This window comes from Artemia sp. Qi Xiang Cuo, chromosome 10 (assembly GCF_049724085.1).
Source record: "Artemia sp. Qi Xiang Cuo chromosome 10, ASM4972408v1, whole genome shotgun sequence".
Classification (NCBI taxonomy): domain Eukaryota; kingdom Metazoa; phylum Arthropoda; class Branchiopoda; order Anostraca; family Artemiidae; genus Artemia; species Artemia sp. Qi Xiang Cuo.
In genome coordinates, this window is record NC_142803.1 from 63,068,163 (window position 1) to 63,091,898 (window position 23,736).

The 23,736-nt window shown below is 34.7% G+C and overlaps 1 protein-coding gene across 2 annotated transcripts in view; it reads right to left on the bottom strand.

Moving 5' to 3' along the window:
- Positions 1–22,477: 22,477 nt before the first annotated feature.
- Positions 22,478–23,736, bottom strand: part of Galphao (G protein alpha o subunit) — a 165,419-nt gene continuing 164,160 nt past the window's right edge. For both annotated transcript variants that reach the window (XM_089095656.1, XM_089095655.1), the window contains exon 8: positions 22,478–22,678. In XM_089095656.1, coding sequence (XP_088951782.1) covers positions 22,491–22,678 — 188 coding nt within the window. In that variant the 3' untranslated portion in view covers positions 22,478–22,490. The remainder of the gene's footprint in view (positions 22,679–23,736) is intronic.

The window sequence follows — 23,736 nt, forward strand, 5'->3', positions numbered from 1 at the left end:
TCTTTTAGAAATAATTTATTTTAGTTACAAAAGGTTTTTAACCCAATTAATTTCCTTTAAAATGAGCTATTGAACAACCCTCTACGATGTTCCAGTGCCAAGCTATCTGTGGAAAAGAAAAAAGAAAAAAAGAAAGAAAAAATATCCCGTTTAGGCAGAATGTTGTAGGAGCTGCCACTTTTCTTGATTTTCAAGCCAATATATTTCCCTTGCTGTTCAAGCCAAGGGACAGAAAGTTTTCTATACAGGGGTTTCGGACAAGGCAGTTCTAACGGTGTACTTTTTATTTTGATCTGACTCCTTTTTTAGGAACTATAGGTTTTTATATTTCTTAACATTGGACTTGATCGTCTCTTACTAGGTTGCTAGCTACCGCTGCAACCCGGAAACTTTATTATAATTACTATCTCTGTTGTTTGTGTAGTACTGTTTTTTCAACTTGCGTATAGCTTGCTTTGATCTAGCCATTATCTAATCAAGAATGAGAGAATTTACAGTTTTGACTTTTCTTATATACTAATTATGACGTCACGGCGTAATGATTTTATTTCATGATGTCATGGCGCAATGGTATTATTTCATGACGTCTTCAGAAACAACAATATAATTTCGTGTTTTTCTATTCACGTCATAGTTCTAATATAAAACTATGATGACATTCATTATTTATCTAGTAGGGTTTCAGACAAGGTAATTCTAATGATGTACTTTTTTTTTGATCTGACTCTATTTTTAGGAGTTTTGGGTTTTTATATTTCTTAGCATTGGACTGATCGTCTCTTACTAGGTTGCTAGCTACTGCTGTAATCAAAATTTACATATATATTTATTTATGAGAGGCAGCCTGGCCGAGTGGTCCAAGGCACTGGTGTTAGCCACCAGTCTCTTCGGAGGCGTGGGTTCAAATCTTACCGTTGGTATACGATTATGTTTGAAAGACTGCAGTGTGAAAAGACATCAAAAATGCAGTTTTTGGTGGAAAAATTTATTCTCTTTTAAAAATAATTGATTTTAGTTACTATAGATTTTTAACCCAATTAATTTCCTTTAAAATGAGATATTGAACAACCCTCTACGATGTTCCAGTGCCAAGCTATCTCTGGATACAAAAAAAGAGAAAAAAAGAAAAAAAATATCCCGTTTAGGCAGAATGTTGTAATACCTGCCACTTTTCTTGATTTTCAAGCCAATATATTTCCCTTGCTGTTCAAGCCAAGGGACAGAAAGTTTCCTATACATGGGTTTCGGACAAGGTGGTTCTAATGGTGTACTTTTTGTTTTGATCTGACTCCTTTGTTAGGAACTATGGGTTTTTATATTTCTTAACATTGGACGTGATCGTCTCTTACTAGGTTGCTAGCTACCGCTGCAACCCGGGTGCAGCTACCCCAGCAACCACCATATATCAGTTACTATGGGCCAGAGATCGTTCTTTACTGTAATTGCTATTTCCACTGACTACTAGTTCATTTTCATTTCGCCAAGGTTTAAACAATTTTAAAAGATCTCCATAGTAAGCATTTTTCTTCTCGTCAGTTTCAAATGGGTTTACCTTTCTGTGCTGTATGATATACGGTTTAAAAACCCTTTTTCTGAGATAGAAGGACCCGTCAGTTACCATCATATTATCATCAGTACCATTACGCTCCCGTTCATACCAAGACAATAACTGAAAAAGACTGATATTTTCCATATGTTCCGGTCTTTTAGGGTAGATATCAATAACCCAGTGGGCAATGTACAAATCACTACTCTGTGGATTTTTTTTAGCAAGCTTTTCAAGCTCCTCATACCTTCTCAGTGTCCTCTTCACCTCGCTCTTTTTCGCAAGGTCAATATATCTAAATTGCCTAGAAATACTATACAATTTAGTACCAAGAAGCCTATCAGCAGCTTCAACTGCTCCAACTTGACGGGTTTTTATGGACTTCAACAAGTCGGACATAGTTCGTTGACCAAGACTTTTGCATGCATTATTTACTTCCTCCCACATTGCTTCTATTTCGACACTCTCTGCTTTTGTCATGTAATCGGTAATGTAATACGGTAATTTAGAGCCCAAATGGCCAATATATTGAACATCAATGTTTGCTTGATTAGCAATAAGTAACGCAGGAGAATAGTCATTTATATAACGCTCGTCATCTCTTCGAAGCAGATGATATATTCTTTTTCTTGGCTTTTTACGGTTTGTACCATGAGCCAAACAGTCAAGGATGTCATATAATCCTGTTCGTTCCTTTGTAGGACGAGGAAAGCCAAACTTACAATACGTAACCCATCTTCCTCTTTTTCTCTTATATTTTCTTTGACAGTATTTATTACAGCGGTGCACTTGATGGTCTTTGACCAGTTTGTGAAGAGTTGGACTAGTCAATCTATTTGGTATTTCACAAGTTATAATACTATTGATATACTGAATCACTTCAGACGCTGTTGATTTCCCAATAATAGAAGCATCTTCAATCCACAACACACAGTGTACATGAGGCGCACCTCGTTTCTGATACTCGATACGCCAGAAATTATCCTTAATTTTAACAAACAAAGGATTTGTCTTTGAACAAATTAGCTCATTAAATATAGGTGTCCATTTTTTGTCAAAGTGCATGGAAACTGCAATTGGATCTAGACACGTCAACTCTGCTGGGGTCATTTTTGCCACACCAGGTAAGTTCTTATGGATAGTCCGTAAATAGTCAATAAATTCAGGAGAGTACCACTCAGCACATGAAACTGTCAGAAACAAAGTCGGTGGACCCAATTGCTCAATCATTGACTTTACTTTATAGGAAAGAGATTGAAAATACTGCTGAGATCCTCTGATTTTTGATTGAACAGAAAACAAAGTCGCTTCCATCTCTCCATCACGGGAATGAAGCCTGTCAATAAATTGACGAGCATTTTGATTTGGTTTCACAGTCCGCAACATATGACCGACGCTATTACACATGTAAGAGAATTCTTGCAATTGGAAGCTGTGAAAAAGAAACTGTTTGTCAAGACGAAACTTAGAATGTCTGCTAAGAAGCCTTGATTTAAAATATTCTGCATTCCTAATCCGAAATGGTCTTGCCTTGTCACGCAAGCCATATTTGCCTTTCGCGAAAAGATTTGGAAACACTTTTAGATCAAGTTCTTCCTGAAATAAGTCTTCGCTCTCACCTTTTAGTTTCTTGATTTGAAATTGGTCAGTACCAAGATCTTTCATCTGCTTAAAATCTTCAATGAAGTCTTTTGGAACCGCTGAATTGAGAGGCTGGACAGAAAAATGTTCAACCAATGTAGATTTTGCGCTTTCTGTCAGTTTCTGAAGGATTGCAGCTTCCGGTATTTCAGGTAAATTATCAACACCAACCGCTTTTTCAGCAAGACGGGCTTCAAGTATTTTATTTAAATCTTCTAGGGTGTATGCATGAATTGTTTTATAGAGACTGTTGTTCTCTCTTAACCACAACAGTGCTTCATGGACTTTTCTCAGATCTATTAGTGCAGTCCAAACATTCTTGTTGTAAGTAGGCTGACCATTGACAATGACTACAAAACTATCAATGTTAAGAAGTTTTTCAGGCTGAATATCTGCATTTGCTTGCACATCAACAGGTAGATATACTATTCTCTCCTTAAGAGCGTCAACAAGTTCTGTTCTAGGTCTCTTCAATGCAGTTACTTGCCCTAATCTGACGATCGTAAGACAAGGCATTACAAATCGAATCATTGCCATTTCAAAATTATTTAAACACTTTATACATTCCGGTGTACAGTCTATATGAAGGTTATTTAATACTGATCGGACATTCTCCTGACTTTTCAACATTTTCCCAGCACAGTAATCACAGACAAAGAATGAATCTATGACATCCTCTTTCCAACCTGTACATTGAATTAGTTGTTCTCTGTCATCTTTGGGTATGTCCTGTTGTAGGTGTTCTAAAATCTTGGCCATCATTACATCAAAACCTTTCTTATTTGAAAGGGATCTTAGACTCTTCAATTGGTATTTTGTCTTTATCTGCTCGCAACTGTCACAATGCATTGTGGGGTATACATCCCTGTTGTTAGCTACCTTATCAAGGCTCTCACCAAATAATTTTATTATTGTATTTTCATCCAAAGAAACTCTAATATTGCTATCACCGTAAATGAAGTCTTGACTATTATTACGACAGAGTCTACTAGACACTTCTTCTATGTAATGACTTAGTTCCTTGTACGAGCCCTCGACTTTTAGTAGATTAATATGTTGTATAATATTACATTTTGATACTGCCTTATATACGCTATTAATGAAACAGTTCAAGACAGGAAAATGTGGAGCTAGTGCCCTTAGAGAACGCAAATAGCTCTGACATCCCTCATTTGGGCTACAGTATAACGAATGCCCATTCTTTCTTGTGTCCCTGTAATTGATTTCACAATAATCCAAGCCGCCAAGGTAGAAATTATCCACTTTGTCAGTTGAAAATTTTAATGCTATATTATTTTCAAGGATATCAAAAAGAATTTGACATAATTCAATATCCGTCGGATAGAGCTTGCAGATATCAGGGTGACATTGCCAAGTAACCTGCTGCCCAATTTTTGGTTTTGAATGTTTACTCAGATTGTTATAGGTGACTTCAGCCATCATAATTTCCTTGTCAGATCTAGTTTTAGAGCATTTTTCATTAGTTGTCTCGTACTTTTCAGGACAGTTTGTTCTACTACACAGAGAATTTTTTGCCAAATATTCAGTAGAACTAAACGAACTGTTTAAAACACAGTTAGAAATGCTTTTTTCTTGAGTCGGTGTTCCAGGAATTTGTTGTAAATCATTAGTCTTACAAACACATTTACTAATAACCCTAACAGGCTCGTTTTCGCCATAATTGAAAAACATTGCTTTTCCTTCGCTGTTGATAGGTATGCTTGTATATATATTTTTATTGCTGCTACATAAACTGCAATTGCTCCTTCCAAAATTAATATACGAATTTTCTAAGAAGTACGCCTCCGTATATTCACTGTGTTGTCGAACATTTTCCATTGCATCTATAAACTGTTCCGCAGTTGCCAATCCATACCTTGGAAGCTTTACATTAAACTGACAACATTTCTTTTGGATATTACTATGAAGCTTTGCTAAAGAATTTCTAGCCGACTTTTCAACAGCATCCGCTCTTTCAAAGAGAATTTTAATCTGTAATTTTGAATACTTTTCGTGATCCCGATAAAACATGCGTAAAATGTTTCTCAATTTACAAAGATCAGCCTGCATTTTCGCCATCTTCTTGTATTTCTGAATGTAATTTTTCCCTTTGTCCTTATGCGTTCTTCGGTACAACCTCGCAGAGAATTTAATTTTTTCATTATAGCTTTTGTCACCCCAGTATCTACCCATTATTCTGGTAGCAACTTTTTTCTTATGTTTGTTTCGGTAATCTTTATCATTATCATACCGGTCCTTGCTCTTTTGTCTAGCCTGCTCAGTTGGTGCTTCTCTGTAATCTTCATCATTACCATACCGTTCCTTGATCTTTTGTTTGGCTGTCTCAATTTTTGCATGTCTATAAACTACATCATTGTGATAACACATCTTGCTGTGTTGTTTTGCTCTCTCAATTATTACTTCTCGATACGCCTGGTCGGTTGAATACCTTTGTTTTGCTCTCTCAATTATTACTTCTCGATACGCCTGGTCGGTTGAATACCTTTGTTTTGCTCTCTCAATTTTTACTTCTCGATGCGCCTGGTCGGTTGAATACCTTTGCTTTTCTCTTTTCAAGATACTATCTCTGTTGTTTGTGTAGTACTGTTTTTTCAAATTGTGTATAGGTTGCTTCGATCTAACCATTATTCTAATCAAGACTGAGAGAATTTACATCTTTGTCATTCGTAAGTAGTAATTATGACGTCACGGCGTAATGATTTTATTGACGTCATGGCGCAATGATATTATGTCATCAGAAACAACAATATAATTTCGTGTTTTTCTATTCACGTCATAGCTCTAATATAAAGCTATGACGACATTCATTATTTATCTAGTAGGGTTTCAGACAAGGTAGTTCTAATGATGTACTTTTGTTTTGATCTGACTCTATTTTTTTAGTTTTGTTATATTTCTTAGCATGGGACTGATCGTCTCTTACTAGGTTGCTAGCTACTGCTGCAACCCAAATTCACATATATATTTATTTATGAGAGGCAGCCTGGCCGAGTGGTCCAAGACACTGGTGTTAGCCACTAGTCTCTTCGGAGGCGTGGGTTCAAATCTTACCGCTGGTATACGATTATGTTTGAAAGACTGCAGTGTGAAAAGACATCAAAAATGCAGTTTTTGGTGGAAAAATTTATTCTCTTTTAGAAATAATTTATTTTAGTTACTATAGATTTTTAACCCAATTAATTTCCTTTAAAATGAGCTATTGAACAACCCACTACGATGTTCCAGTGCCAAGCTATCTTTGGAAAAGAAAAAAAAAGAAAAAAAGAAAAAAATATCCCGTTTGGGGAGAATAACGTGGTTAAAGTCAATTTTCTTGATTTTCAAGCCAATATATTTCCCTTGCTGTTCAAGCCAAGGGACAGAAAGTTTCCTATTCAGGGGTTTCAGACAAGGCGGTTCTAATGGTGTACTTTTTGTTTTGATCTGACTCTTTTGTTAGGAACTATGGGTTTTTATATTTCTTAACATTGGACGTGATCGTCTCTTACTAGGTTGCTAGCTACCGCTGCAACCCAGAAAATCTTATCACGTTTGATATTTCAGGTTTTGGTTCCAAAGAATCATCATTTATAGTAACTCCAACAGCAAATTTTCGTTTTTTTGGCCTTTCAAGAGATATTATATCATATAAATGACTGATGCATTGGAAATTCAATAAGCTTATTAATGCTATGCATGATATTATATAATAAATTGCTTATATGATATCAAAAGAAATACTTATATCTGAATCAGAAGTTCTGGGTTTTTATATTTCTTAGTTTTGGGCGTGAGCGTCTCTTACTAGGTAGCTAGCTACTTCTGTAACCCGGATTCACATATATAATGATGAGATGCAGCTTGGCCGAGTGGTCTAAGGCACTGGTGTTAGCCACCAGTCTCTTTGGAGGCGTGGGTTCAAATCCTACCGCTGGTATACGATTATGACGTCATTGATCAATCTTTAATATGAAAAATTCAGTTTTTGGTGGAAAAATTTATTCTCTTTTAGAAATAATTTATTTTAGTTACTATAGATTTTTAACCCAAATAATTTCCTTTAAAATGAGCTATTGAACAACCCTCTACGATGTTCCAGTGCCAAGCTATCTCTGGATACAAAAGAAAAGAGAAAAAAAGAAAAAAGGATCCCGTTTAGGCAGAATGTTGTAATAGCTGCCACTTTTCTTGATTTTCAAGCCAATATATTTCCCTTGCTGTTCAAGACAAGGGACAGAAGGTTTACTATACAGGGGTTTCGGACAAGGCGGTTCTAATGGTGTACTTTTTGTTTTGATCTGACTCCTTTTTTAGGAACTATGGTTTTTTATATTTCTTAACATTGGACGTGATCGTCTCTTACTAGGTTGCTAGCTACCGCTGCAACCCGGACTACGATGTTCCAGTGCAAAGCTATCTCTGGATAACAAGAAAGAAAAATATACCCTGTTTAGGCAGAATGTTGTAGTAGCTGCCACTTTTCTTGATTTTCAAGCCAATATATTTCCCTTGCTGTTCAAGCCAAATGACAGAAAGTTTCCTATACAGGGGTTTCGGACAAGGCGGTTCTAATGGTGTACTTTTTGTTTTGATCTGACTCTTTTTTTAGGAACTATGAGTTTTTACATTTCTTAACATTGGACGTGATCGTCTCTTACTAGGTTGCTAGCTACCGCTGCAACCCGGATGTCCCTGTAATTGATTTCACAATAATCCAAGCCGCCAAGGTAGAAATTAACCACTTTGTCAGTTGAAAATTTTAATGCTATATTATTTTCAAGGATATCAAAAAGAATTTGACCTATCTTGTTACCTGTATGCCTTCTTGTTACCTGAGAGAAGGGGGTTCGATTCCCCGTCAGGGAGAACTTTTAATATGTTGAATTAAAAGCACTATCTTTTCAATTTAAAATTTAAAAAAGAAACTTGTTTATTTACATTCTAGCTAAAATAATGAAGATAATATGAATGAACCACAGTGTTCAGTTTCTTTGGACTTGAGTTCGTTTTTTAACTATAAATACAAACAGGAAAAAGCCTACGGCTTTTTCTTCTTTTAATTAGTAAGAGACGAAACTCAAACAATCAAGTAGCTAACTAAGTCCAATGTATGGAATGGTTTGTTATTTCAGTGATCGTCTTTTAATGTAAAATTTTACGACGACCCCTTCCATATGGAGTGCCTCTGGAAAAAAAATAATAATAATACTAACACATTGGAGCCGTATGGACTTTACTTTAGGCAACGCTATAGCGTTGCCTCTGATTATGATGAACTCTATCGGCTCTTTATTTAAACACGTAAACTTTACTAACATATACTATAGTTAAGTGGCCTATAAAATTTAGTATATGCAAGAGGTCGTTCTTTATTATAATTTTTTATTCCAATGATCGTCTTTTAATGTAGTTTTCTTGATTTTCAAGCCAATATATTTCCCTTGCTGTTCAAGCCAAGGGACAGAAAGTTTACTATACAGGGGTTTCGGACATGATGGTTCTAATGGTGTACTTTTTGTTTTGATCTGACTCCTTTGTTAGGAACTATTGGTTTTTATATTTCTTAACATTGGACGTGATCGTCTCTTACTGGGTTGCTAGCTACCGCTGCAACCCGGATTCTGTATTATAATCATTTTAAAGGAAATTAATGGGGTTAATTACATAAAGGACCAATATAGTTCATCATAAGTGGTGTTTGTCAATACGTTTTTTAATATAATTGATCATTATTAAGTAAAATGCAGTAATTTTTGGGGAACGCTAAGTTTCCTATGTAGGGCCTTTGGACAAGGTGGTTCTAAAAGTGTATTTTTTTTTATCTGACTATATTCTTGGGATTTATGGGTTATTGTATTTCTTAACATTGAACTTGATCGTATCTTATTAAGCTGCTAGCTACCGCTGCAACCCGGATTTCTATTACTATGGGCTAAGGTTCGTTCTTTATTGTATACCGCTGCAACCCGGATCTTACTAAGTTGCTAGCTACCGCTGCAACCCGGATACAAACAGGAAAAAGCCTAGGGCATTTTCTTCTTTGAAATAGTAAGAGACGAACCTCAAAGAATAAAGTAGCCAATTAAGTACAATGTATGCAATGGTTTGTTTCAGTTACTATGGGCAAGAGATCGCTCTTTATTGTGATTTTTAGTGGAAAAATTTAATCTCTCTTAGAAATAATTTATTTTAGTTACATAAAATTTTTAACCCAATTAATTTCCTTTAAAATGAGCTATTGAACAACTCTCTACGATGTTCCAGTGCCAAGCTATCTATGGAAAAAAAGAAAGAAAAAAAAAAGAAAAAAAATATGCCGTTTAGACACAATCTTGTAGTAGTTTCAAATTTTGGTTACTATGGACTGTGATTTGTTACTGTAATCAAGCTATCTGTTGAATTCCTAACCAATACTATAATTAAGTTGCGTATAAAATTTAGTATAGGGAAGAGTTCGATCTTTATTATAAAATATCTTTGAAAAGACTGCAGTATGAAAATACATCAAAAATGCAATTTTTTTGACAAAATTGATTCTACTTTAAAAAGTATTTTATTTTTAATTACAAAAGTGACTAGATGTTGCAATTGCCTTTAAAATGAGCTATTGTACAACTCTCTATGATTTTCCAGTGCCCAGCTAGCTGAGCAGGAAAAAAAAGCGGAAAGAAAAAAATATCCCGTTTGTGGAGAATACCGTGGTAAAAGTCTATTTTCTTGATTTTCAAGCCAATATATTTTCTTTGTTATTCAAGCCAAAGGGCGGTAAGTTTCCTTTATAGAGGATTCGGACAAGGCGGTTCTAATGGTGTACTTTTTGTTTTGATCTGACTCTTTTTTTAGGAGTTGGGGGGTTTTATATTTCTTAACATTGGAGGTGATCGTCTCTTAATAGGTGTCCATTTTTTGTGAAAGTGCATGGAAACTGCAACTGGATCTAGACACGTCAACTCTGCTGGGGTCATTTTTGCTACACCAGGTAAGTTCTTATGGACAGTCCGTAAATAGTCAATATATTCAGGAGAGTACCACTCAGCACATGAAACTGTCAGAAACAAAGTCGGTGGACCCAACTGCTCAATCATTGACTTTACTTTATAGGAAAGAGATTGAAAATACTGCTGAGATCCTCTGATTTTTGATTGAACAGAAAACAAAGTCGCTTCCATCTCTCCATCACGGGAATGAAGCCAGTCTATAAATTGACGAGCAGTTTGATTTGGTTTCACAGTCCGCAACATATGACCGACGCTATTACACATGTAAGAGAATTCTTGCAATTGGAAGCTGTGAAAAAGAAACTGCTTGTCAAGACGAAACTTAGTATGTTCTGCATTCCTGATCCGAAATGGTCTTGCCTTGTCACGCAAGCCATATTTGCCTTTCGGGAAAAGATTTGGAAACACTTTTAGATCAAGTTCTTCCTGAAATAAGTCTTCGCTCTCACCTTTTAGTTTCTTGATTTGAAATTGGTCAGTACCAAGATCTTTCATTTGCTTAAAATCTTTAATGAAGTCTTTTGGAACCGCTGAATTGAGAGGCTGGACAGAAAAATGTTCAACCAATGTAGATTTTGCGCTCTCTGTCAGTTTCTGAAGGATTACAGCTTCCGGTATTTCAGGTAAATTATCAACACCAACCGCTTTTTCAGCAAGACGCGCTTCAAGTATTTTATTTAAATCTTCTAGGGTGTATGCACGTATTTTTTTATAGAGACTGTTGTTCTCTCTTAACCACAACAGTGCTTCATGGAATTTTCTCAGATCTATTAGTGCAGTCCAAACATTCTTGTTGTAAGTAGGCTGACCATTGACAATGACTACAAAACTATCAATGTTAAGAAGTTTTTCAGGCTGAATATCTGCATTTGCTTGCACATCAACAGGTAGATATACTATTCTCCCCTTAAGAGCGTCAACAAGTTCTGTTCTAGGTCTCTTCGATGCAGTTACTTGCCCTAATCTGACGATCGTAAGACAAGGCATTACAAATCGAATCATTGCCATTTCAAAATTATCTAAACACTTTATACATTCCGGTGTACAGTCTATATGAAGGTTATTTAATACTGATCAGACATTCTCCTGACTTTTCAACATTTTCCCAGCGCAGTAATCACAGACAGAGAATGAATCTATGACATCCTCTTTCCAGCCTGTACATTGAATTAGTTGTTCTCTGTCATCTTTGGGTATGTCCTGTTGTAGGTGTTTTAAAATCGTGGCCATCATTACATCAAAACCTTTCTTATTTGAAAGGGATCTTAGACTCTTCAATTGGTATTTTGTCTTTATCTGCTCACAACTGTCACAATGCATTGTGGGGTATTACACCAGGTAAGTTCTTATGGACAGTCCGTAAATAGTCAATAAATTCAGGAGAGTGCCACTCAGCACATGAAACTGTCAGAAACAAAGTCGGTGGACCCAATTGCTATCATTGACTTTACTTTATAGGAAAGAGATTGAAAATACTGCTGAGATCCTCTGATTTTTGATTGAACAGAAAACAAAGTCGCTTCCATCTCTCCATCACGGGAATGAAGCCTGTCTCTAAATTGACGAGCATTTTGATTTGGTTTCAAAGTCCGCAACATATGACCGACGCTACTACACATGTAAGAAAATTCTTGCAATTTGAAACTGTGAAAAAGACACTGTTTGTCAAGACGAAACTTAGTATGTCTGCTAAGAAGCCTTGATTTAAAATATTCTGTATTCCTAATCCGAAATGGTCCTGCCTTGTCGCGCAAGCCATATTTGCCTTTCGGGAAAAGATTTGGAAACACTTTTAGATCAATTTCTTCCTGAAATAAGTCTTTGCTCTCACCTTTTAGTTTCTTGATTTGAAATTGGTCAGTACCAAGATCTTTCATCTGATTAAAATTTTCTATGAAGTCTTTTGGAACCGCTGAATTGAGAGGCTGGACAGAAAAATGTTCAACCTATGTAGATTTTGCGCTTTCTGTCAGTTTCTGAAGGATTGCAGCTTCCGGTATTTCAGATGAATTATCAACACCAACCGCTTTTTCAGCAAGACTTGCTTCAAGTATTTTATTTAAATCTTCCAGGGTGTATGCGCGTATTGTTTTATAGAGACTGTTGTTCTCTCTTAACCACAACAGTGCTTCATGGACTTTTCTCAGATCTATTAGTGCAGTCCAAACATTCTTGTTGTAAAAATTGAGACAGCCAAACAAAAGTTCAAGGACAGTTATCACAATGATGAAGATTACCGCATCAAATATAAGAAAAACCAAAAGCAAATTACATAAAGGAACGAAGTGTAGCCCATAGTAACTGAAGTAACAAAAGGAATCCTTATATGGATGATTATTTTTATTATATTACTTAAGAAATGATCATAAGTAAAACGCTCCCTTACCGGGAATCGAACTCAAGGCAACTGGTTCAGAGCCAGCTATCCCAACCACTAGACCATGTATATTAATAACCTAGTAAGAGACATTCATGCCCCGTAGTAAAAATGATATAGGTCTTAACTCCTAGAATCAGAATCATATTAAAAATCCAGGTTGCAGCGGTAGCTAGTTATAATAAAGAACGAACTCAAGCCTATCCAGGTTGCAGTGGTGGCTAGCAAACCAATATCTGACGATCACGTACAATGTTTATCCGGGTTGCAGCGGTAGCTAGCAACCTAGTAAGAGACGATCACGTCCAATGTTAAGAAATATTAAAACCCATAACTCCTAAAAAAAGAGTCAGATCAAAACAAAAAGTACACCATTAGTATCGCCTTGTCCAAAATTCCTATAAGGGAAACTTACCGCCCTTTGGCTTGAATAACAAAGAATATATATTGGCTTGAAAATCAAGAAAATTGACTTTTACCACGTTATTCTCCACAAAGGGGATATTTTTTTCTTTCTTCTTCTTTTCCACAGATAGCTTGGCACTGGAACATCGTAGAGAGTTTTTCAATGTTATAATAAAGAAGAAACTCTAGCCTATAGTAACTGGATTCACGGTTGCTGCAGTCCGGGCTGCAGTGGTAACTAGTAGCCATATATGACGTAATAAGTGAGTTATATTAAAAGATGTTTCAAACAGTTCGTGGTAACGAAATATAAAAAAGGAACGACCCGGCTAAATAGTAAGCGAAACTCTAAAAACCGAATATTGATATCCAGAGATACATCAATAGAATTTAATTTTTATGCTGATTTCAAATATATAAGTTTCATTAAGTTTAGTTTTACCCATTAAAAATTATATGCCTGAGAAAATTTGCGACATTTAAAAAAAAAGGGGAAACACTCCTAAAAAGTCATACGAACTTTAATGAAAATTACCCCATCGGATTCAGCGTATCAGAAAAACCCTACTTCGCAAGTTTCAAGCTCCTATCTGTGAAAATGTAGAACTTTTTTTTTTATAATAATGAACGAACTCTTGCCTATTCTAACTTGTATAGGCAACTTATTATAGTATAGCCATATATTAGGTAATACGTGAATGCACTATTTATATATGATTATCTTTTGACAAGATAATTTAATTTTATTTTAGTTCTCAGTTCAGGATTTTTAAAGCTATTATATAAACAGCAAAAATATTTAAGGTGTCTGAGCAATATTTTTTTCAAGCTACACCGCACTGTCTTCTTTATTGTCTTTTGAGCGGTATGAACAGATTTTGATTACAATTGCAGACATAATAATTACTACAATCATTACAGCTATCCATATGATAAGACTTACATCGGAAGTAATCTCCATTTGAACTGATAAGGGTGGACGATTCACGCTGTCAGTTTCTTCCTTGAAACAGCCTCCATCCTTACTTATAGTATTGTAAACTTCTTCTTTGCTACAGGGGGATAAATTAAAGTAATTTTTATCCTTAGGGGATGTGTTATAGTCCATTACATATTTATATTTGCATTCTTTTTTGTCCCGGTTGTGATCATGTCTAGAGCCAAAAATGTGTACCACCTCATGTACTATCGTGTGCACGTTTTCATATATACGAAGTAAGTGTGTTTCGTCTTCCTTTTTGTATTTGCTCACCATTTCCTTGAGTTTAATAATGGCTATGGCATTTTTCTGACATAAACTCCCTGTGTATGCAATACCCAGTGTATCATCCTCTTTCGTGTCGTCAAAAAAGTTCATGTAAGCAAACACAAGGCTTGCAGATGCTTCGTCTTTCGTTTGGCTTCTGTTTCTTTCCTCTTCCCTTACACATATATCCATAAAATCGTCTATATCATTAAATTTTTTTTTACAAAGATCTGTTTTAAACCTTTTGGAATCCTCGAAATGCAAATCGACTTCTTTCACTTGAGGCCGGATATTTTTGATTGGATTTTCATTATCAAATGTAAAAGTTGTTTTTCTTATGGTTTCATAAGTCGGTAAATATAGAAAGTTTATGTACGAAACCAAATAGGTTTCGTCAATAGCACTTTTAAACATTGATTTGTGTATTATTAGCTTTATTGGCGCAACTGTTCGATTAGGGTCAAATTTTATTTTTGATGTTCCCTTTCTATCTTTTCCAGTCTGATATTTATCTATTTGTCCGGGTATTATTTTGCTGCTGTATAAAATAAGGTTGTTTTGGCTGGCTTTTCCCACAGTAAACAGTGGGCGATGGCTGTAAGGCTCTAAGTTAATGACTTCTAAATCATTGATCCGAAACATTCCAAGAATATAATCGATCGATCGATTAATCGATTGGTCAATGAAAAAGAAGGCAGCATTTTCGACATTTTTATGAGTTATTCCTCTGCTAGCCTTGATAACTTTCCCTAAATATAGTTTTGTTTTGTCAAACTTTTCATCAAAATTTCTTTTGTTACTGCTACACCCTATAGCATTACAGTAATTTATTTTCAAGTCTGGTGATACTACATCACCAGCTGATTGTAGCTCAATCGTAAAAGCACCATAATCTTTCCCTTCTATGTCAACAAAAATATTACTACTATTTGGCTTTGGCCTTATGTGAATATTTTTAAAGGAAATTAGCTGAGGGGTTCTCAATCTTGCGGATTCATATTGTAGTTGCAACCTAGCTAAAGATGATTCAACTCCAGAGTCAGGAAAAGGGATTTTAAACTGGCAGTTTTCTTCCATGTTAGACAACCATTGCCTTTGATCACTGTTCAATTCATTCCATTCCTTGTACCAACTGTCGCAATTTTCTATTTTGCGTGCGTAAATATTTTTTGTCAAAGATTCAACGGTGAAGTATCTTCTAAAAGTAGCAACATAGGTTTCATTGACATAAAAAGTTAATGTAGAATCTTCTGTCACAATATAGAGCTGTATATTATCTGAAGAGAATCGTTTGAATTTTTCCAGCACTCTTATAGTATAACTTAATAACTTTTTTTGGGAACTCTCAAAAGGTGTAAACTCTTTAATTTCTATAACCTTGAACAACTCAACTGCTGCTGTTTTGTATTGTTCAACAGGATTTTTGGCATATGCCCGACAGAGAATTTCTGTTGGACTTTTTTCAATAGATTGACAGGCATCTCCAAGTGGCATGACTATTAAAAATATAAAAAATACCAGTAAAAAAGTGTGGATTCTCACATGGTGAGTGAGATGAATATTTTGAAAAAAGCTCTTATTAAATGTGTTGCACTTACATAGTTTTTCACTGGTGAGAGTTCTCATGTATATGGCAAGAGTGTTCTTAAGATTGTTGCATATAGATTGCTTCTTTTTATTTTGAAAAGATGTTTCATTCATCTGATTTTCTGCGTTCTCTTCTTTTTTGTCAGGTATTTTCTCAAGCTGGTTAGTCAGCTTCTTTATGGATGGGTTTTCATCGAAAATGTCTACTGGTAAGATGTTTGGATTTGATAGCTCAGTTTCAGTAAAGTCTGTTAGAAACGGATTGGACTGATTGGTTTCATTTGTAAAAACGATCGCATGATCAAAAACTTTTTCATTCATTGAATACATATTTGTATTTTTTCTAATTTTCCTTTCAAGTGTGACCATATTTTTTCAAGGTTTAAAATTATTAAGTACACAATAACCCGTATCGAGTAGCTAAAACATAGCATAAAACAAAACTATTTTTAAAATTTTCAAGTATTTCTCTTGTTTGAATTAAGAAATTAGTATTATTGGTTTGACACCATAAATATTTTTGCAGTTTACATAATAAGTTTAGCGATTCTGAACTGAAAACTAAACTATTTGGAATTATAAGACTATAACATGGAGATACGTACTTTATGGGTTACAAACCAAAAAAAGTTTGGTTTCAGGATACAATAACAACTTTGAACTGAGATGAACAAAATTTTGATTCCAGGAAACAAAAAGCAAAACTAATTTAAAAATTTTCATGTATTTTTGTAGTTTAAATTAAAAAAATACTATTTTTTTACAGTAAACAACGATATCTCTCCCATACTAACTGATATGTGGTGGTTCAAGGTGTAGTTACATAAAGGACGAATATTGCTCATCATAAATGGTGTTTGTCAATTATCCGGGTTGCAGCTGTAGCTAGCAACCTAGTCTGGGTTGTAGCGGTAGCTAGCAACCTAGTAAGAGACGATCACGTCCAATGGTGCGAAATTACATTAAGGAACGAACTGTAAACCATAGTAAAGAATAATTTCTGTTTACTGTTTTTAATTTCTGTTAGGCTCAAAATTATCCTTGTTTGGTTTGTTTCTTTTTGTTTTTCATGTTTTTGGTGTTTTTATAACCGACTGAAATTTTTAATTTTTGGTTGTTTCTGGGTTTTTTATCAGTATTAAACAGAAAGTAGTCGTGGTTTACAAAAAGTCTATTTACTTAAGCAAAAAAAAAATTATAATTGACCAACATTTATGTAAATAAGGTTTATGACAACACTGGCTATTCATGACGTAAGAAAAAATAAAGTAAAAAAACAACTCAGGAAAAGAGGGGACAAAAATAAAAAAGTAGAGTTTCCGTTCATTTACTGGCTAGAAATTATACTTGTTTGGTTTTCTCTTTTTGCTTTCTTAGTTTTTTTTCGTTTTATATTTTATTTTTATTTCGCACGCTATCAGGTTTATCAATTTTCTCATCATCAAAGGATGATACTAAAATTGAGGGGCTTAGGGGATAAAGACTGCACTCCCAGGCATTCAAAAAAGGTCTTATGGCACAAATAAAGGCATTTATGATGGTTTTTTCTCTCCAATAGCTCGATAGAAAGTGTGGCTGGGGGAAGAAATTAGTGCCATAAAAGGCATAGAGATTAGAGCAAAAGTGCAGAAACTAGTTGAGTAAGTTTTTTACTAGAGAGTAACAAAGTATGAGGCTTAAAGGAAAGAGTATGGTTAGATCACAGGTGAAAACTAACCCTCAACGAAAAAAAAAAACGCGTTTCTCTAATGTTTCGCGAATCTCGACATTTTGTTTCCAGTATATTATAAGGCAAAATCATTGTAATTATTGCAGTTAAAGAACTATTACAGTAAATGTGTCTGATTTCAGTTTATATAAAAAAAAGAAGAAAATATACAAAGAAACGTTGGGCAAAATAATGAGATGGTGCTGGCGATTTATTATAGAGACTAGTGCCAGTTTCCTTTCTTAAAACTTGCAAATGGCCTATACTCTTTGTTTTAAAGTAGATAGTACTGAGTTAATAAATAAAGAGTAGGAAGCAACGGAGAAACAGGTTTCGAGCAGAGGAATGAATCTGGAGGTTTAGGGTGTGGAATACGTATTATATAATACAGTATGTCTCACTTTATACCATATAAATTTCCTTTTTCTTTTCTATATAAATCTTTTTCAGCTTGGCTTTAAGCATAATGAGTGTCTGAAGCTTAATATCTGACTGAAAGAATACCCTGGCTTTGCATTATGCTTTGCGGCTTTGCATTGTGCGTCAAGTGCAGCCAGTCCAGTCTCACAACGTGGTTAACAGGATTTTTAAAATAAGAAAAAAATACTATCAAAGATTCTAATAAGATCAAATAATAGCAATAGGATATTTGTCTGTTTTGTTTAATTTTGCGTTCATTAAACAACTATCAAAAGATCAAAAATCTTTCTCAAGCTGAAAATCACCAATTTGACAGTATAAACGCCCTTGACAGTCCACATTGAACAATCAACATTTCCAAGCATTCAAATGCATTGATTATGTGACATCCAATTGACAGTACCTGCCTAAATATTTAGTATTTGACAATATATTAAGTATTAGATCATTTGGCAATTCAATTTTATTTAAAAATTCAATTGACAAGAAATCTGGTAGTTTGACAATAATTGACAATGTATGTTTGGCAACATTTGACAGTATTAAATGATAGTTGACAGCATATCTGACCGTCAAGTGAGATAATAAACTACAGCAAAATTCAAAAAGTTGGTTTTTTGGTGATCTGATTTTTTGGTGATGATTCCTCTGATTTTTTCGGCATGTAAATTCAAGCAATAACACAGCAAAGAAGAGGAAAAATAATTAACAAGTCAAAAATCAGAAGAGGTAATACATCACCAAGGATTTGTCCCCTCTTTCCTACCATCTATGCTATTGCCGTCTGCTTTCCTTGCTCAACAGTTTTAGTAAACAATCACGCCACTCGTGCTCTGTAGACCTGGAAATACTTCCGAGCATGCAATCTAAATCACATTTCCCAGTTTAATTTATTGACTAAAGAATGATTTTTACATTCTGGTATTTTTCGTTTTGGCATTCTTTGGCAGTTTTTTAGTTGTCAGGATTTTTTTTCCTCCAAATTTCAAATTCAGCCCCTTCTTGGTTTGTTTTAGTCTCTTTTTTTCAATAAATATCTTACCTCTTTTACTGTTTTTAGTCAGTGAAAAAAAAAGAAAAGAAAAAAAGATTTTTCAGTAAAGACCTCACACCAAGCCGTCTTCAGTCCAAAAGAGAAAAAAACAAAATGGAAAAGGAAAATGTAAAATGAGGGGGTAGCTCTTTACGCTTTTTACGCTAAAATTTGACTTTTTAGTCCAACTATTTCAGAATAGCTATTAGAATAATAAGTTTTTTTTGAAGTTTTAAAATAACATTAGAGTAAAGAGTGAGGTATTGAAGAGGGAGCAATACCCTCCCTCTTATTTTTTATCTAATTTCTGATCGCTCCCCTCCTTGGAAATTCTCTTCCCCCACAAAAATTTCTCAATGGAAGGATCCTCCCACGTAATCCCTCCAAAAGAAAAATCTCTTCCCGAAAATAATCTGTATATTTTTCAATAGCCCACACTATATATAAACAATGGGCAAAGTTCACAACTTGCAGCCCTTCCCGAGAACTGTGGGGGAGGGGAGTTCATCCTCAAAGACATAGTTAATAGATCTCTCTACAATGCTGGACAAAATTGCTATCTCAAGATTTTTGATAAGGTGACTTTGGGGGGGGGGGAGGGGTGTGGTATTTTGGCTAGGTGGCCTCCAATATTATTGCTCAATTAAAATGGGCACTAGAGCCTTTTATTCTCGATCAAATGAGCCCTATTTCGACCCTCTAGGATCACTGGTTCAATACGATCACCCCTGAAAAAAAGAACAAGAAGCAAACAAACAAATCAACACACATCCGTATCTGTGAACATTCTTCTTCCAAAAAATGCAAAAATTCTACATTTTGTATATAGGAGCTTGAAACCTCTATAATAAAGTTTACTGATATGCTGAATCGGATGGTGTGATTTTCATTAGGATTACTTGATGTTTCGGAAGTGTTTCTCACCTTTTTCGAAAATTGGGAAACATTTCTCAGGCTATTACCTTTTGGTGGCTGACATTAAACATGATGAATTTTGTATATTTTGAATAAGCATTATTTTGATGGTTGATTCTTTTGATGGATCTATTGTTATCAAGACTCTATTTCTTGGAGTTTTGGTTACTATTCAGCCGTATCGCTCCTTACTAACAGTTTGTTACCACAAAGTGTTTGATATCTAGAAGAGATACCCGTTACTGTCAAAACAAGCGAACGACACATATAAAAAAGAACGTTTATAATTATCAGTACTGTCTAGTAATTATAATTGGACTAAAACAATTACAGGATATAAATAAATACTTAAAAGAACAGTAAAATGAGAATAAGAGGCAAGAAGTTACACACCAAGGAAATTAAAACAGCTCAAGAAATATGAAAGCCGACAGTAATTATTTCAAGAAACTTTGTCAAACAAGCAAATTATAGCATCACTTTTTTCTGGAAAACACAATTAGTGTAGACTAAAGACCCATTCACAATAAGATCAAACTAACGCCAGAACAGTTTATAACAAAAGTTGCTTCATTGAGTAGTTAAATTGAATTTAACACCTTATGCTTATTCCCTCTGGTCGCCGTATCCAAGGGAGGGGGTATGGGGATTGAGCCCCCTCCCCTCCAAAAAACATCTGCCTTGTAAAAACATAACAAAAATGTACATAATCAAGTTTTATTGTGTTTTTAATTCTATTTGGTTATTTTGGTGATTTTTGGTAATTTTTGAATGTGAACTCAGCCTGTTGAACCTTTTTTATTTGGACAAGACTGGACAATATGTGATATTCTTTTCCAACGTAAGGCATGTTATTATTTTACACCTAATTTTACACTTATGCCTAAAGACTTATGCATTTTGTTTTATTGGATAACCAACGATTGATAACAAATCTTATTTGGCAACATTTAATCAAAAATATGCTTAAGGACGTATTCCAGAATATAATAATCATTAACTAATTGCTATTACATTTAGTCAAGAATGACAGATAACAACAATTATATTGCATAAAATAGTCATGTTAGATCAATATTGAGCCCTATTGTTGATCTAATTTAAAAACAAAAGTTACGCAACCTGTCCACAAGGATTCATAAGCTCAAAGTGTATATGAGTAGCCGGAGAAGCTGGCAAAGCTTTGCTTATTTTTATTTATTTCTTTATTTGTCCTCCATGCATTAATATTGTTATATGATGGGAACCCATACGCTCAAAAGGGGCTAAAATTGTAGTCTGACAGTAGATAACACCCAAAATTTTTGGTTTTTATAAAGGGGGCTAACAATGTAATTTGCCCTGAACATATAGTAATACAAATTGTTTATAATTTTGGGTTAATCATTGTCTTGGAACCAAGAATGTGTGCCAGAGCTCAATAATGACCAACTCTTATTTTAACCATACATTAACACTAACAGTCTAAAATACCAGTTAAGGATGAATTTAGCTTCAAACATTGTTATAATACATAAGAGGATCTAACAGTGCACGCCGTTCTGCAAGTGCAAGCTCTGCGCCTTCTGCACGCCGTTTCTTTATTTGTCCTCCATGTATTTGTATTGTTATATGATGGGAACATATACGCTCAAAAGCGGCTAAAATTGTTGTCTGACTACAGGTAACAACAAATTTAGCACCCAAAATTTTTGGTTTTTATAAAGGGGGCTAACAATGTAATTTGCCCTGAACTTATAGTAATACAAATTGTTTATAATTCTGTGTTATTCATTGTTTTGAAACCAAGAATGTGTGCCAGAGCTCAATAATGATTAACTCTTATTTCAACCATACATTAACATTAACAGTCTAAAATGCCAGTTAATGATGAATTTAGCCTCAAACATTCTTATAATACATAAGAGGATCTAACGTAGTGCAAGCCATTCTGCAAGTATAGTAAACAGATGTCTCTATTTTTTGTTACTTATTGTCTTCGAGGGAAAATAATAATATTATTATCCTTAATAAAAATTGATTTCTTGAACATATCCAAAATTACAATTACTTATTGATGGTAACTAGGTTTTGGAACATATTGAAAATAAATAGAAATTTGGTGATTGCTTTATAACTAATCTTAATAATATAATAAATTGATTCGGCGTTAGGTAAGTCCCAATGTGAATAGGGCTTTAAAATATTATTCTATAATTTAGATACATTATATATAACATTAGACTAGGAAAAAAGCGGGATGACTGTGAATAAAAATATATTAAGCAGTGGTTAAACTAATTCTATTCCCACTGTTTGACTAGAAATTGAAACATTCTTCTATGCGCTGAGATCTCACTAATTTGTGCAAACCTTTTTGTGCGCGCGACACAGCACAGGGACGGTTAGTGCCGCTCCAATTGGAATGTGCCATCCATTCATTCCTTCTCCAAAAAACGAAAACACACATACACATGACTAAATTTCTGCAATTTTTGAATAAGAGAAGAAACACTAGAAAATAAGCCTAACAGTCGGATGTTGACAGCACTGTTCACAGTTGCATTGTTTATCGAAGCAGCCTTTAATAAAGCCCAATTGCTTTTTTTGCCAAAAATTGGCTTTTTAACCTTTTCTAGTAGAGTCCACATCCTCTTAAATTATTGGCAATAATGACGTCAGTAACAGCATCAAAAACAAACTGAATATTGGTCGTGTCGGTGGCACAAGTCATGTGGCAGTAAATCTCTTTCGTTGTGGATTTGTTCTTGGCTTCAAACTGAGCCTGTATGTAAGCAGCAGCTTCACCATATTCTTGTGCACCTGGAAAAAGCAAAATTTTCAAACCCTGTGCTTCCACTTGATAGTTTTAGGCAAAAAGGAAAATCAAAAGCAAAATATCAATTTATCAAAGAAGATGGTAGTGTCAGGTTTTGAATTGGAGAATGACAGTGTTGTCAGGTTTTGAATTGGAAATCTGACAGTGTTGTCAGATGTCTGGTTTAAAGGCTTGTTTTGGATCCTCTTTAGGCATATTCAGAAGCCCATATAAAATATAAATGAAAAAAAACAGTCTACATCAAAAATAGTAAACAATCATACGTAGGATATAAGCAAATCCTGCGTAGAATATCGGCTATTTCGTAAAATACCTGCTGCGAATTTCACAGTTTGATAAATTATGCGACCCACAGTTTATATAATTATCCAGTATGATCATTCCCTATCTCACCCATTATAAAAACCCGGACCGGGGTGCGAGTGCTCCGGAGAACGTTTTTGCAGATAGAAACATAAGCGGCATCAGATCTTTTCACGGGTAGACAAGTCAGACGCGAAACAATCGGAAACAATGGAAACCCGCTATTACGAATAATGCACTTTGTAACCATTTCTCATTGATAGAACCAAACACACTGATCCATAAGTGAAGAAAGAAGTGGGAGGAGCTTTTTATTCGCACCGAGAACGAAGACCAGAAATGATCTGCGATAAGCTTACTGGATAATTATATAAACTGTGATGCGACCGGACGAGGAACAAACGCAGAAACGATTTGAATCTATATCTAGGTACGACTTGCCTCTAGTTCTTTTATTAACTGATTTGCGATCTATGCAAATCTTTAAAAGAAAGAAAACCAAAATATTTTTATGTACAGAAGTTGAAGCTTCAGTTGAATGTACCGTAACATGAAATAGAAAATCCGTGACGTAAAAATCCACGTAGAGGACGAGTCTATTTAGCACTGTCTACATTACGAGAAATATTTGCTCCACAAGATTACATATCCTATGATAAATTCATTAGCTATATTGGTGTTAAAGACCTTCCCGCATAATATGAAAAAACAATTCAAGAAGAGGGTAGCCTTAATCCAT